Raw genomic sequence first — 16,201 nt, 5'->3', positions numbered from 1 at the left:
GCAAAACAGCTCCCTGCAGCCCTCAGCCTCTCCCGGAACCCAACGCGCCGCAGGGGCCCTAAAGCAAACCGACCACCGAGCGCCCCCGAGGTGGTCCGGGATCACCCCCTTGTCTCCACGATCCTCAGACCCTCCCCCCCCCCCGCCCCCGCCCCCTCCAAGCCAAAGTCGTCGCTGTTCCTTTAACTCCGCTTGCTGGGGAGGGTGAGCCCGGCCCGGTGCTCCCGCCTCCTTCTCCGCCGCTCCCTCCTTCCCTCCCCCTCCCATCGGAGTTTCAGGTGAATGGGTCACGGAGGGAGGAGGCCGGCCACGCCACACCTTGCAGCTCGTGCCCACCTCCCGCCCCCTCCTTCCATAGGCGACGGCGGTGGAGGTGAAGGAGAGTGGTCCAGGGCACGAAGGAGCAGCCGGCCCGGGGCGCAGCAGGTGGGTCCGGAGCTCCGGGTCCCCGCAGGCTCGGCCTGAAATTGGTGCGCATGCCCGGGGGCAGGGGCGGGGGGAGGACCGAGCTCCCGGCTCAGAGCGGAGCCGTCTGCTGGCAGCGCGCGCCGCCGCCGCCGCAGCAGGTGCCACCGCCAGGTGAGCGCTCGGGGGTTCCAGCCGCCCAGGGGGACCGGGCCTGGGCGAGCGGGTGCCAGGCAGGTGCGGCGCCGGGGGTCCCCTCCCCGAGGCCGACGGCGCGGCTGGGGAGGCGAGGCGCGCGCGGGGAGGGCGCGCGGAGCTAGTTTCGGTGGCAGTTTCGCCCTGGACTTGGGGCTCGCGGGAACCCGAGAAGCGCGGGTGCTTGAGCACAGCGCGGGAGGACTTTCGGGGGGCTCTCTCTGTCGCTCTTTCTCCGAGCTGCCGGCAAAACCCTCTCCGCCACGAATGCCTGGGCAACTTTCTGCTTTTACCGAGAGAGGCGGGCGCCTCGTGGGCGGATCCAGCGCTCCGCTAGGGTCCCGGAGATCTGGGACCTCTCGGGGTCCCCAGTTAGGGCTGGAGAGGGGCGACGCAGGATGACCTAGATCCCCGTGGCCCTCACGGTTTCCGCCCCTTTGGGTAATTTACCCCAGGGGAGGGGGAGGCCAGGGGTCCTCTGCTGTGTCCCCAGAGTCTCGGCTGTTTGGAACAGGGGGCGGCGCGTGCGCCCTGGTTGATTTCAGCTCTCGGAGTTCTTTTCGAGGGAGGTTGGATTTCGAGGGAAGCTGCTCACGCTGTGGATTCTCAGCTGTGACCGCGAGCAGCCGACCTGCCCCGGGGTAGAACCTGCTCTGCCTCCCTGTGCTGGCCCGGCTGCTCCCGAGCGCAGAGCCGTCGTGGGGCGCACGCACGGTCGCGGGGACCCGCAGCTTGCTTAGGCTGCCCACTTTCCCGGGCAAAGCTGGCCCGGCCAGTCCAGCAGCGAGTGGCTTGCGTTGGAGGAAGTATGCAGGGACAAGTGGGTGGGGACCAAAATGGCCTCTGCATCTTGGCGCTGGAACAACTCTGAGCCCCTTTCGTCCCAGGTGGAGTGACTGAACCCCAGCAGGAGCGGCAGTATCCTCCGGCCTGCTTGGGGCTCTCCGGGCAGGGTGCCACTAGGGGAATTACCTGGGGCGGGGCGGAGGCAGCTTTCCAGGCAGGTTAGTAGTGTGTGGCTCTCGGGTACAACAGGTGTATTATGGGGATCCCGAGAAAAGAGAAATGCTTCCCAGTACTGCGCTTTCTGGTGATGCTTTCTGTGGTTGGTAGGTTGTTCAACGACCTATCCTCAAGTGTAACAGTAGTTCCTTTGCACCGTTCGTATAAATCTTAAATTTCTACTGGTGGTGATTTTCTCTTTTCTTTGGATTTTATCTACTTGTTAGTGCTTCCTTTGTTAAGTGATGGGATGGCGAGGTTAGCAAGCTAGGTTTGGTGGGGGAGGCACACTCTGCTTTCCGGCGGCTTCCAGGCAGCACCTCTCGGTGTGAGGGTCTCTGTGAAAAGCAGATCCTACTAGAACTTTATCTTAAGGGTTTGGGGTGGGGTGTGGTTCCGTGGTAGCCCAAGGCTGGAATATCAGCAACAAACAAACAAAACAAAACAAAAAACCCAAACAAAACCAAAACAAAATGCCTCAAAAAATTTACATCAGGTAGGATACAGAAAATTTAAGCCAGGCTGTAAGGACTATTTAACTGTAGAGAATTCCAGAGAAAATACCCACGATAGCGAGCCGAGGCACTTCTCAGTCCAGCGTTTGTGCCGTGAAAACTTCTAAAATGGATGTTTTTGTGTGTCACTTGCACATTGAGCAAATTTGCACTTGGGGGAATACAGTTTAGGGCTCTGCTCTGCTGGTTAAGTGCCCTATAGCTCAGTGATGTACTCCCAACTCTCAAGCAGACTTTCGTTTTAGTTTTTAATCTTTCTTGGCTGTTATGTGGAGCACCTAGTTACCTGGTTGGTTGTTTTTTCTTTATTTTAAAAATTTTCCCTTTTTTCTTTTTCTGAAGTACTTGTGACTTGTATTTTCGGATGGGGCCTTTTATTCTGCCTTTCTAACAAGATCTCAAGTTCCGCCTACACTGTCTCCTCACCCCTTCCTTTATCTCAGATTTTTTTTTTTTTTTTTTGGAGCTGAGGATCCGAACCCAGGGCCTTGTGCTTGCTAGGCTAGGCAAGCGCTCTACCACTGAGCTAAATCCCCAGCCTTTATCTCAGAATTTAAGCATTTACTTTCAGCTAACCTCGATTTGATGTATTTACTTAGTTTGTGTAGTTCAAGACATCCACTGCTCAATAAAATGGAGCATCGGCTTTCTTAACCAAATACTGATGGGCCATCCCTTTGTGCTAAGGACCAGCAAAGGGCTCAGGGAAGGTGACAGTGAAAACATACATGAGTGCTTTCGGGCTTTCATGGTCCACCTGGGATGGAGGGGTCAGACCTGAGGTCAGGTATGGAGGAAAATTCCTGAGTGGTCTGGAGAGCACCCCTGAGATTGATTAGATTTGAACTGTGAGCTGAACTTGGGGACGCCTGTGGCAGCATCAAGATCCGCTTTGGGGGCAGGGCATAGTGTTGCAGAACTTGGGAGGCAGAGGCAGGTGGAGCTCTGTGAGTTCTAGGACAGCCAGTGCTAATTATATGATGAGCTCCGATCTCAAAAAGAAAAAAAGAAAAGTTGAGTTTTGGGGCTGGAGAGGTGGCTCAGTGTTTAAGAGCATATGCTGCTCTTCTAGAGGACCTGGGTTCAATTCCCAGCAGCCATGCCAGGTGGCTGACAGTTGCCTCCAGCTCCTGGAGGGTCTAACTTCTCTGGCCTCTGTGGGCACCTGCACTCACATACACACACCTAAACACAGATATATATACATAACTAAAAATAATAAAAGCAAATCTTAAAAAAATCCTCTAGGATACTGGGATGGCTGTGGGTAAAGGCACTGGCTGGCAAGCCTGATGACTTGACTTTGGGCCATGAGCCCCACAGAGAGGGAACAGAATGCCAAGACTTGTCCTCTGACCTCCTCGCATGCCATGAGACACGAGTGTAAATTAATTAATACAAGTAAGAAGATTTAAAAATATCCTCGTTGGGAGCTGGGGGTGTAACTCAATGGTAGAGTGCTTGATTAGCATGTATAATATCCTAGGTTCAATCCCCAGGAAGGGGGAAAAACATCCTACTTGGATTCCTTAATTATATAGAGAGATTTTTTTCAAGTTTTTCAATTTTATTTTATGTATATGAATGTTTTGCCTGTTGGATCCCTGAAAGCAGGGGTTACTGACGGTTGTGAGCCACTGTGTGGGTTCTGGGAATTGAGCCCTGATCTTCTGCAAGAGCAACAAGTAATTTTAACCTCAGAGCTCTCTCTCTCTTTAGACCTTAGAGAGAGATTTTTATTATATTACTTTAGATCTTGTTGTTTTTTTCAGGACAAGATCTCTCTTACATAGCTCTGGCTGTCCTGGATCTCGCGCTGTAGACCAGGCTGGCCTCGAACTCACAGAGATCCACCTGCCTCTGCCTCCCAAATGCTGGGATTAAAGTCATACACCACTACACTTAGCTTAGAAAAAAATACGTGCATACATATATGTATTCACACACACACACACACACACACACACACACACACACACTAATTGGAAATGCTGGTTTTCTGTGTAACACATTCTGTAAGGGTCTGTTATCTGCCTCTCCTCCATTACTTGACATAGCTGTGGTCTTCTGACCCTGCTGATCCTTGTGCTCTGGTAATGAAAGTGACCAGTGGACCCCTTAGGCCAAATCCTAGAGGCCTTTTCACTTCTGGGTTGTTTTTTTTTTTTGTCCCTTCACTCAGCATATACTTACTGTGGTGCCTGGCCTTGCTCTTTAGTGCTGGCTATGAGGCTTTGTCACTGACTTAGGGACCTTGAAGTGACAACTCTAAAGTAATACTAAGTAACTCCTGCCTGTGAGTAGGAGCTCAAAAGGTTATCTTTTATTCCTGGAGCGGGTGGAGTCAGGCAGGACCTGGGGGAAACTTCCCAACTGGAGATGAAATCTGACCTTGTGGTTTTGGGTGTTTTGTTTTGTTTTTGTTTTTAGCCATTTCTAGGACTACAAAGACAGTTCTTAAAATGTTTCAGGGCTTTTAGAGTAGTCTAAAAGGACCTTAAAAACTGTCTAGTTCAAAAAACAAAAACAAAAACAAACAAAAAAATCTGTCTAGTTCTCCAGGACAAGTTTTTCCTGTTATTTTCTTAAGACATGTTTGTTTGTTGTGTTGTGTTTTTTAAGATCCTGAACTGTTTTAGTTGCCTCATGGATCTGTACCCAGGGTGGAACCTGATGTGCGGATTCAGATTTTGTTTCTTTTCTTTGTCAGTGTTAGGGCTGGAGTCCAAGGCCACCCAGCTACAGCCCCAGATGCTGTTGGTTCCTTTACAGCATTTCTGGATGTGAACACTGTTTCTGAGTGCTCTCTAAGATTTGGATAGCATGTGCTAAAATTCTTACCACAGGAAATGTGCTTTTTGCAGGGGTGGGGAATCCATCTCTAAGAATGAACATATGCCAAGTCGAATCCCCTTCCTGCTGTATTCTCATACGGATTTTTATGAATTAAGTTGTTTATTCACTTTCCCTGTCTTCTCTACCAATCTCAGCCTGTCAGTTTTCAGGGAAGCAAAACCTCTGGGATTCAGCAGCAGGTTGACTGTCTTTATTTTATTGGTGCTAGGTGTTGGAACTTGGGGGCCTCATGATTGACTGCCACTGAGCTACAACCCAAAGCCCGGAGTGTCCATTTCCAAGTGACTTATTCAAGTCTCCAAACACCTGAGTGCCTGAGTGCTTGCTAACCTTACTCACCTTTCGGTGAAGCACTTCAGAGTATGAATGCATTTGCTTATTTTCTCTGCTTGTCCCAGCCAAGGTCAGGGTTAGTCTCCCTTAAGTCACCGGAGCTCAGAGAACAGGAGGAGGTTGTTGTTGGCTTAGGAGCTAACAAATAGGGCCGATGGAACTACTACATGGCTTCAAACTCGTTTTGATCTTGTAGAGACCTTGCTCACTCTTGATGGATGCCTAGCCCTTGGCTTATTAGGTATTCCTTCCAGGGTTTGGTCAGCTGCAAATCTGGGTAACCTTGTCTGCGGTTACTACTAGAAACCTCGCTTCAGGTGAACATAAATGCTCCATTCTTTGTGCTAATTAGATGCTGTTCTTTGGCTCCTTGGGAATCTGCCCAATCCTACAAGTCTGAACTCCAGATTCCCTGGATTCTTTCCCTGTGCTCTTGCTTGGTAGCTTTCTTCAGAAGAGAAACCAAGGTGTGGCGAGAGCTGTTAAAGTCTGCTTTCTAAAATGCTTTCACAGTTTAGAAGTCCCTGCTACTGGAGGAAACATGACAGCCCAATTCCAGCCTCTAGGAAATAACACTCAGAAAAAGGATTTTGTCCGAATTTCTGACAACTAAATCTTGAACTGGAATTAATTTAGTTTTTAATAACTGATACCGAGCCTGGAATTTGGGGATAGTCATCATCACCCTCCTCCTCCTCTTCTTTTTTTGGGACACAGTCTCACTATGTAGCCTTAGCTGCTCTGAAACTTGCTCTGTAGACCAGGCTGGCCTTAAACTCACAGAGATCCTCCTGCCTTTGCCTCCTGCGTGCTGATATTAAAGGTGTGCGCTACCATACCTGGCTTGCCTTTTGGATTTTAAAAAAGATTTATGTATTAATGTGTAGGTGTGTGTGTGCCAGAATATGTTTATGTGCACCCCATGTGTGCAGGTACCTGAAGAAGCCAGAGAGAACGTTGGGTCCCTGGAACTCGAGGTGTTGGCACTGGCTGCCTGATGTGGGTGCTGGAAACCAAACCCAGGTCCTCTGCAGGAGCAGTAAACACTCTCTAAATTGTTGAGGCGTCCTTCCAGCCCCTTGTATTGCCTTTTGAGACAGTCTCATGCAGAAAACCCAAGTTGGACTTAACTTGTAGCCCAAGCAGACCTTGAACTCATGGAAATCCTCCTGCCCCAGCCTCCCAAATGCTGAGATTTCATAGGCGAACCATCATGGCTGGTTTCAGGAATAGTCTCTAGTGACTGAGCTGTAGGTAAAGAAGGTCTAAGATTCCTCTGAGAATTTGTCACTGTCGACATTCAGTCTCAGATATAAGGTCTTACATTCAATAATGTTTTTCCTTAGTGTCTCTCTTTTCAAACATCATTTAGGATGTCAGCCTTGACTTTTGCCTTTCAAAGCCCCATTTTGGCTTAAATTGCTCATTTTTGTATTTCAACATGAGATGAGGAAGTTGACCGCAGGCTAGTGACGGGGCTGCACACACTTATGATTTATATGTATTTGTTGTACACTGGCAAAATGGTATAAAAAACAAACAGAAAAACAGATGACTGGCAGGAGGCACTTCCTGGACTGTTGTTACCCCTTGCTGTTTACCCCTCAAACCATTGTTCTTAAAAAAGAGGAAAAAAGTGAAGAAGTTGCCTTTCCTGTGCTTGATGCCTGTGTTGGTATTACTTGAATTTCCATCTTTGAGGTTTTATCTAATTGATGTTATTGGTTTTTTCACTCCTTTTGTGGGGGGACCCGCCAACCAGCTTCCAAATAAATCACACACGGAGGCTTATTCTTAATTAAGAATGCCCAGCCTTAGGTTGGCTTACTTTCTAGCCAGCTTTCCTTAAATTAACCTGTCTGTCTTTTGCCTCTGGGTTTTCCCCATTCTCTACCTTCTGTAAATCTTTCGCTGAGTGGCTGGCCCGGAGTCCTCCTCCTCTGGCTGCTCAACCTTAGACCTTTTCTCCCAGATTTCTTCTCCTGTATATTCTCCCTGCCAGCCATGCCTATCCTTTCTCCTGCCTTGCTATTGGCTGTTCAGTTCTTTACTAGACCATCGGGTATTTTAGGCACAGTAACACAGCCTCGCAGAGACAAACAAATGCAACATAAACAAAAGTAACACACCTTCAAATACTATTCCCCAACATCTACTATACAGAGTTCTATTCTGATATTTAGAATCGACTATTGAGTGACGTGGAAGAGAATTGCCGTGTAGCTTACATAACACATTTAAAAAGTTTCAATTGATTTACTGCTCCTGATGGAGTAGTGTACAGTTGTACAGACTTTATTTGAAAATGAAAACAAGGGTCACTTCAATATACTCAAGTCACAGAGATTTCTTGACTGCCACTTGGAGGTAATACTTCTGGTATTTGTTCTGATACTTTTTCCTCACCTTCAGCCCGAAGGCACATGAGGTTTTGCAGGGAGAAGTATCCATGGTCCAATCTGATCTATGTAAATGTTGAGCAAATATTTGCACATCTACCATGTGCCAGGTGCTGTTTTAATCGCTGAACAACATGCAAAAACTCCTGTTCACATGGAATTTACCTAGTGGATCTAAAGTTCTCTTTCTTGCTAATCGATGACCAGAGGTGCCTGGAAAGAACTTTCTGTTGCTTCCTTATATACCCTGCCCGAGGGACAGGAAGTGCTGAAAACTGGAAAGCTGAGGTTTCTTCCTCTGTTCCTTTTCTTCCTTTATCTTCTGTCCACACTTATGTGCACACCACAGCATGTGTGAGGTGTTGTTTCTCTTTTTCCAACATGTAGGTCCTGGGGATTGAACTCAGGTCTTCATCCTTGGCCGCAATCCCTTTCCCAGCTGAGCCATCTCGTAGGCCCTTTCTTGGCTTTTCTTTTCTTCTTCTTCTTCTTCTTCTTCTTTTTTTTTTTTTTTGGTTTTTCGAGACAGGGTTTCTCTGTGTAGCTTTGCGCCTTTCCTGGATCTCTCTCTGTAGACCAGGCTGGCCTCAAACTCACAGAGATCAGCCTGGTTCTGCCTCTCGAGTGCTGGGATTAAAGGCATGTGACCCCACTGCCCAGCTCTTTCTTGACTTTTCTATCACTGGATTTGCTAGAATAAACTTCAGCTTTTAGGTCTCACTGATTAGTATTTTTCTAGAAGACCTCTTGGGTGCCATGCAGTCACCTTGGACCAAGGCAGATCATGCCCAGATTCACTACTACATAGACATTGACACCAATCGTCCGCTCCGGGAAAGCTAGTCTGTTCCAAAGGAAATTGACTTAAAGTCTCCCACAGAGGAAAGGGCAGGAGATCTGAATCAGGTTACTACATCTCAGCCACTGGCTTCTTTATGCACTGGGTGTCATACTTCCCATGTCTTTCTGCTCCTTTCTGGGTTTGTGAAGTGGATAAACAGGGTGGAATTCTGAATTGGAATTTTGTGCAAAGTGCCTGGCACATGGGTAGGTATCCAGGGTGGTTTTTTCCTTCCTCTCTGAGCTCTTTAGCTTGTGCCTTATTATTACTTCCAGAGCTTTGCTGCTGCTGCTCCTGGGTACCCTCTTTCACCTGTCTTCTTGGTCCTAAGTCATTACTACCTGCACCGCTCAGGATCATAACTGGGTCCCTGTTTCTTACCTGAGTGAGAGGAGAGACTATCATCAGACTTTCCAAGCTCTTTGTAGTCTCATCATGGTTGTCGCCGTCTTCTTCTTCTTCTTCTCCTCCTCCTCCTCCAACTCCTCCTCCTCCTCCTCCTCCTCCTCCTCCTCTTCTTCTTCTTTTTCTTCTTCTCCTCCTCCAACTCCCCTCCCTCCTCCTCCTCCTCCTCCTCCTCCTCTTCTTCTTCTTCTTCTTCTTCTTTTGGTTTTTCAAGACAGGGTTTCTGTGTAGCTTTGCGCCTTTCCTGGAACTCGCTCTGTAGCCCGGGCTGGCCTCGAACTCACAGAGATCCGCCTGGCTCTGCCTCCCGAGTGCTGGGATTACAGGCGTGCGCCACCACCGCCAGGCTCATAGTCTTCTTTTAACAGATTAACGTGTCTCTATACATAGTTTCCTCTCTGGCCCATGAACTCACCCCCCCCCCCCCCATCAGCACCTAACCAGCCTGGATGCCCGTCTGGGACACTAGATGCTCTTCTTCTTCATGGCTCCCTGCTTACCACACTTGGTCACATAGTTCAGCCTGAAGAAGTTGTTATTTTGTGTGTCTTGTACTTCCACAGACTCCTCTGTGCAGTTAGACCCTTGGTAAATGTGTGTTGATTGACATCGCCTTTCATATGCCCAGACACTCTGCTTTAAGGAATTCTAGAACAAAACTACTCTGCTTTTCTCTTATTCATTTTTTTTTTTTTTTTTTGGAGCTGAGGATCGAACCCAGGGCCTTGCGCTTGCTAGGCAAGCGCTCTACCACTGCGTTAGATCCCCAACCCTGCTTTTCTCTTATGAAAGGACGCTTTAATATGTGTTTTTATTCTTTTGTAAAAGTGACATTTTTCGAGACTTAGAGAAGGAGGCAGGAGAATGGGATGGCTTGAAATCATACCATCTATGCCTACATCTTATAATCACTTTTCTAATTTTGGTTTTTCGAGACATGGTTCTCTGTGTAACAGTTGTGGCTGTCTGGGAACTCCGTTGTAAACCAGGGTGGCCTTGAACTCACAGAGATCCCCCTGCCTCTGATTCCCAGTGCTGGGATTAGAGGTGTGTGCCACCACACCTGGCTATAATCACTTTTAATAAGGGAATACTTTTAAATTATCTGTGCTTTAGTTGACTCTGAAGCACTAACGTGCTAGACACTGTTGTTTTTGGTTTTTGGTTTTTTTTTCTGAGATAGGGTTTCTCTGTGTTGCTTTCCTGGATCTAGCTCTGTAGACCAGGCTGGCCTTGAACTCACAAAGATCTGCCTCCCGAGTGCTGGGATTAAAGGCGTGCGCCACCACTGCCCAGTGCTAGACACTGTTATATTTGCACTTTTGTGCGCATTCCCATCTTACATGAGCATTTAAAGGTAATAGGAAATCACTTTTCTTTCAGTGTTGGGGATTGAATCTAGGACCCTGGGCATTCTAGGCAAATCCTTCACTACGGACCTACAGTCTTCAGCTTTGTTGATTTGTTTTTGAGAAAGGATCTTACTGTGTTGCCTAGGCTTGTCTCCACCTCGAGAGCCTTCTGCCCCAGCTTCCTGAGTAGTTGGGGTTTCTGATATATACTACTGTACCTGTTATTGAAATTACTATTTTTTATTTTAAAAATTTAAGGGGCCGGAGAGATAGATGGCTCAGTGGTTAAGAGCACTGACTGCTCTTCCAGAGGACCTGGGTTCAATTCCCAGCACCCACACAGCAGCTCACAACTGTCTGTAACTCCAGTTCCAGGGGATCTGACACCCTCACACAGATAAACATGCAGGCAAAACACCAATGCACAAAAATAAATCGTTGAGCCAGGCTTGACGACACACACCTTTAATCCCAGCTCTCAGGAGGCAGAGGCAGGTGGATCTCTGTGAGTTCCAGGCCAGCCTGGTTTACAGAGTGAGATCCAGGGCTACACAGAAAAACTTGTCTCAAAAGGACAGAACCAAACCAAATCAAGATGAACAACAAAAAAGTAAATCATTAAATTAAAAAAAAAATTAAGCATTGAGAGAGAGAGAGATTGTGTGTGTGTGCTCATGCCGTGGCACGCGTGTGAAGGTGAACTTGTAGGATTTGGTTCTCTTTGCAATATGTATGTTCCAGGGGTTGAATTAGTCATCAGACTTGGTGGCAGACACCTTTACCTACTGTGCCATCTTGCTGATCCCAGATAATTAATTTTGTGAAACAAATCCTTCCTCTCTCCCCCCCCCCGTTTTTCTTTATTTTTTTGAGACAAGAGCTCATGCTAACCTCGTTTGTTTCTTTGTCTTTGCTGGCTTTTGTTCTTAGAGGTGGCTATTTAGATTTTTTTTTTCTCCTATGTTATAAAAAGATGGGCGGTTGTCATTACTGTAACTCAGAATTTTAAGTTTAAAGGTGCTTGTGGGCCAGGGCCATGCAGAGTCAAATCCTGGTGCCAGGAGAAATGCTAGTTATCTCTGTCTCAGGAATTATGGTCTGTCAGATGGAAGTGTGGACTAGAGAAGTAGCTGTGGAGTGAACAGGTTCTTGAGATTGCAGTCTTTACGTTTCTCTGTGATGTAAGTCCCTCTGGCCTCAGTAGTAATTCCATCGTCTTACTTTTGTTGCTTAGGTTTGCTTATTTTAGGAGTCTGAAGTCTTGCTCATCATAAACATCAGGTGACCAGTGACATCAGCCATGTCTGTGAGGCCTTTTGAAAGTCCACCTCCTTACCGACCTGATGAATTGTGAGTAGATAATTATTCCTTCTGTCTAATGGGGCCTGTTACATGTAAAAGAAACTAACATCCATTAAGTATTTGTTTTTAAAAATGAAGCCTGGGGGTTAGGACTGGAGCTCAGCAGTGGAGCCCTAGACCCATCCCCAGAACTGAACCCTTTCCCCCACCCACACCGCACACCACTTCTGGGCTGGGGACACGGCTCAGTTTTATTTGCCTAGCCTGCATGAAGTGGTGGCTCAGGGTTTGATCTGTAGTGCTCCATAAACCAGGCATGGTGGCACACACCTTAATCCCAGCACATGGGAGGCAGAGGCAGGAGAATCAGCGGTTTCGCTACATTTTGAGATTGAAGCCAGCCTGGGCCACATGCGGTCCTGTCTCAAAACAACCAACAAACAAACTAAGCCCAGGATGGTGTGCACACTTGTAATCCTAGTCTTTGGGAGGCAGAGACAGGAGGATTACCACAAGTTTGAGGTAGTCTGGGTCTGTGTGTGGAGTACAAGGCCAGTTAGAGCTGTGTGGTGGGACTGTCTCAAACAAACAGACAATTTGAACAATTTTTGCATTTAATGGTGGGAATTGTACCAAAGATTTAACAATAAAAGGCGAATTTCTAGCTTATGCATAATTTCCAAAATGATAGGTTTTCCCTGTGGAGGCAACTACACTATCCATTTCTAGTATTTGCCTCAAGATGTTGTCTAGGGCTGAGCATGGTAGCGCATGCCTTCAATCCCAGCACTTGGAAAGCAGGGGCAGACTTGGTATCTCTGCGAGTTCGAGGACAGCCAGGGCTTCGAGGACAGCCAGGGCTATGTAGAGAGACTCTGTCTCAACAAACAAAAACAAAAACACCAAAGAGACTAACACCCACCAAGACGTTGTGTAAGGCTCAAAGTTCTCAGATTCAATTTGGTCGGATGTCAGTGGCTCTGATACAAGTTATCAATTTATGATTAAATTACTGGAATGTGCAAAGTAGTTTTTTTTTTTTTTTCTTTTTGGAGCTGAGGATCGAACCCAGGGCCTTGCGCTTGCTAGGCGAGCGCTCTACCATTGAGCTAAATCCCCAACCCTGCAAAGTAGTTTTTATAAGGGAGATTCAGAATCCAGTTGAGCATTCCCTGATGAGCTCTTAATGGATAATTGGTTTACTTTGCCACTCCTGATGTAATTAATTATAGATTATGTAGTGATTTGCTCAATATTTTGCTCCTTGAGTTTTATTTATATATATATATATATTACATATTATATGTTATATATAATATATGTATAACACACACACACAGAGGGATTGAACACAGGGCCTTGTGCATGCTAGGCAAGAGCTCTACCTCTCACTGTCCTAATTCTTGTATCTCCCCATTTCTTACACCTACCTCTTTACTGCCAAGCACAGTGCCCAGCGTGAGTCTGCCTGGTAATTCCAGCAATCAGCCTTCAGAGGATAAAAAAATGAATGTGCTTTCCGATGGAGAAGAACAAGGCTGCTAGGAATTGCATAGGACTCCAAATAGGCTGGCGTGGGTGTTTGGGTTTAAATGCACTTACCTTGTGCCACACAGACAAAAAAAAAAAAAAGCTTGATAACATTAATCTAAAGCTGTGTGGGTCCCATCTGCACACACTTTGGTTTCACTGATAAGATGTGCAACATCTGAGATTTTTTTTCTCCCAGTTCTGGGAGTGGAACCCAGAAATATTGCGCTACTGGGCAATACTCTACCACTGAATCACATCACCAGCCCTATTACCTGATGTTTTACACATTTCCAGGTGACCCTTACATGGAGCAAATTTTGGAGAACACTTGCTCATTATGTCCTAGATGTAGTCCTAGACAATGTAGTCATTGTCAAGTATGTTTCCAAGACAAGCAGTGCCTGTATCAGCGGGAAACTTGATCTACCTCAGACCTGTGGTAGAATATTATTTTAAGGTGTGTTACTTTTGTTCATGTTGCATTTGTTAAACTCTGTGAAGCTGTTTTCCCATGCCTGTCTAAAACACATGATGGTCTAATAAAGAACTGAACGGCCAATAGCAAGGCAGGAGAATGGATAGGCGGGGCTGGCAGGCAGGGAGAATAAATAGAAGGAGAAATCTTGGAAGAAAAAGAAGTAGCCAGAGAAGGAGGAGGACTCCGAGGGTCAGCCACCTAGCTACACAGCAAGTTGTGGAATAAAAGAGTAAGATTTGCAGAAGTAAGAGAATGTGAAAAATGTGAAAAGGTCAGAGGCAAAAGGTAGATGGGTAATTTAAGTTAAGGAAAGCTGGCAAGAAACAAGCCAAGCTAAGGCCAGGCAATCATAATTAAGAATAAGTCTCCGCTGGGTGGTGGTGGCGCACACTTTTAATCCCAGCACTCGGGAGGCAGAGCCAGGAGGATCTCTGTGAGTTTGAGGCCAGCCTAGTCTATAGAGTGAGAATCCAGGACAGGCACCAAAACTACACAGAGAAACCCTGTCTCAGAAAATGAAACAAACAAACAAACAACAACAAAAACTCCATATGTGATTTATTTGGGAGCTGCTGGGTGGCCTCCCCCCTCCCCCAAAAGACCAAAACCAACCAAGAACACAGACTTGTTCTACAGAATCAGCTGCCCCTATACTCTTCAGCGGGGCGTTTGAAGTAGTTTCATCTATGTGGCTAATTTTATTCGAAGCAGTTTTAACTTTGCGTTTCTTTTATTTCCCTTTTAGCAGACCCAATCATTATGCACCGAGCAATGATGTGTATGGTGGGGAAATGCACGTTCGACCAATGCTCTCCCAGCCGGCATACTCCTTTTACCCAGAGGATGAAATTCTTCACTTCTACAAATGGACATCACCTCCAGGAGTGATTCGGATCCTGTCTATGCTCATCATTGTGATGTGCATCGCCATATTTGCCTGCGTGGCTTCCACACTTGCTTGGGACAGAGGCTATGGAACTGGCATCTTTGGAGGTAGCCTAGGCTACCCTTATGGAGGAAGTGGCTTTGGTGGCTTTGGAGGTGGCTATGGCTATGGTTATGGTTATGGCTATGGCTATGGAGGGTATACAGATCCAAGAGCAGCAAAAGGTTTCCTGTTGGCCATGGCAGCCTTTTGCTTCATTGCCTCCTTGGTAATATTTGTGACCAGTGTTATAAGAACTGGAATGTCTAGAACAAGAAGATATTACTTGATTGTGATCATAGTCAGCGTTATCCTGGGCATCATGGTGTTTATTGCAACAATCGTGTATATAATGGGAGTCAACCCAACTGCCCAGGCTTCTGGATCTATGTACAGTTCACCAATATATACCCTCTGCAGTCAGTTCTATACTGGAGCTACTGGACTCTACGTGGATCAATATTTGTATCACTACTGTGTGGTGGATCCCCAGGAGGTATGAGTAGTTTTTGTTCTTTTCCACACCCCATCCTTCTCTCCATAAGATTAGAGATACTCAACTAGAGTATGTAGACACTCAGCTACAACAGTCGGTCTGGGAACATTTTAAAGAAATATGTCAAGGCCCTACTTTTAATTATGTCATAATGTTGGGGGAGGGACTGGATGTCATTGTTAAGCCATAATTAAGATTCCATATATTTCTACCTATGTAAAGAATACCTCAGTGGTTTGTTATGTAATCACAGAATTGTGTAAGCATCCCTACAGTTGTAGAACATTTTCATGTCTCCTGAGGAGACGTCTGTGTCCGTTAGCATTTGCTCCCATTTTCTTAACCCACTCTGGGCAGCCGCTCATCTTTGCTGCTCGGTTTGCCTGTTCTCTGGTATTTTATTTTCACAATATGTGGTCCCTTATGATTGGCATCTTTCACTTAAGCATGATGACTAATTTTTTTTAAGGTTTATCTGTGTTTTTATCATGTATAAGTCCTTTATTTCTTTTTATGGATGAATAGTTTAAAAATCTATGTCACATTTTATTTACCTATCAGTTCATGACCATTTAAGGCTGCTTCCACATTACCTGTTACTTATGTTGTTGTGATCTTTGATGGACAAGTTGTCATGTGACTCCGTAACTCTTGAGTTGCGAGTGTGCCTGTAGGTAGAATTGATGAGCCGTGTGTGGCTCTGGCTTTTCTAGGTACTTTAAGTTTTCCAAAGAGGTTGAGCCATTTTATAGTCTCTCCAAAGACGTGCCAGGGTCCTAACTGTCCTGCTTCCTCACCGGTGCTTGTCATTGTCTGTCTGTCTGTCTGATTCTAGTCCTGCTAATGGGCATGAAATGGTACTTCATTGTAAGTGGCTTTTGTTTGATTTTTTTTTTTTTTTTTTTTTTTTTTTTATGGAAATAGGATTTTGCTTTGTATCCCAGGCCATCCTTGAATTTACAGCAATCCTATGTTAGCATTCTGGGTGCCTTAATTTTAGGGGTACTCCTATGCTCTGCTTGTATTTTGATTTGTTTTTTCTTGATAGCCAGTGGTACTGAGCATATTTTCCTATATATTGAGCATTTATCATCATTGGATATTTAGAATCTTACCTTTTTTTGGGGGGTGGTTTCAAGACAGTTTCTCTGTGTAGCTTTGGGC

The 16,201-nt window shown here is 46.2% G+C and overlaps 1 protein-coding gene across 4 annotated transcripts in view; it reads left to right on the top strand.

The window, feature by feature from the left end:
• The first annotated feature begins 282 nt into the window (after positions 1 to 282).
• Positions 283 to 16,201, top strand: part of Ocln (occludin) — a 50,458-nt gene continuing 34,539 nt past the window's right edge. Inside the window, exons 1-3 of one of the 4 annotated variants that reach the window (XM_036207051.1) lie at positions 509 to 579; positions 11,538 to 11,653; positions 14,362 to 15,037. In XM_036207051.1, coding sequence (XP_036062944.1) covers positions 11,604 to 11,653; positions 14,362 to 15,037 — 726 coding nt within the window. In that variant the 5' untranslated portion in view covers positions 509 to 579; positions 11,538 to 11,603. Of the gene's footprint in view, positions 427 to 508; positions 580 to 1,426; positions 1,488 to 1,585; positions 1,605 to 11,537; positions 11,654 to 14,361; positions 15,038 to 16,201 lie in introns of those variants that run through there. The other 3 variants (XM_036207052.1, XM_036207053.1, XM_036207054.1) reach the window with 3 other exon arrangements.

This window comes from Onychomys torridus, chromosome 15, assembly GCF_903995425.1.
Source record: "Onychomys torridus chromosome 15, mOncTor1.1, whole genome shotgun sequence".
NCBI lineage: Eukaryota > Metazoa > Chordata > Mammalia > Rodentia > Cricetidae > Onychomys > Onychomys torridus.
Note: the sequence above shows the minus strand (reverse complement) of the source record. Positions and strands in the feature narration are given on the sequence as shown.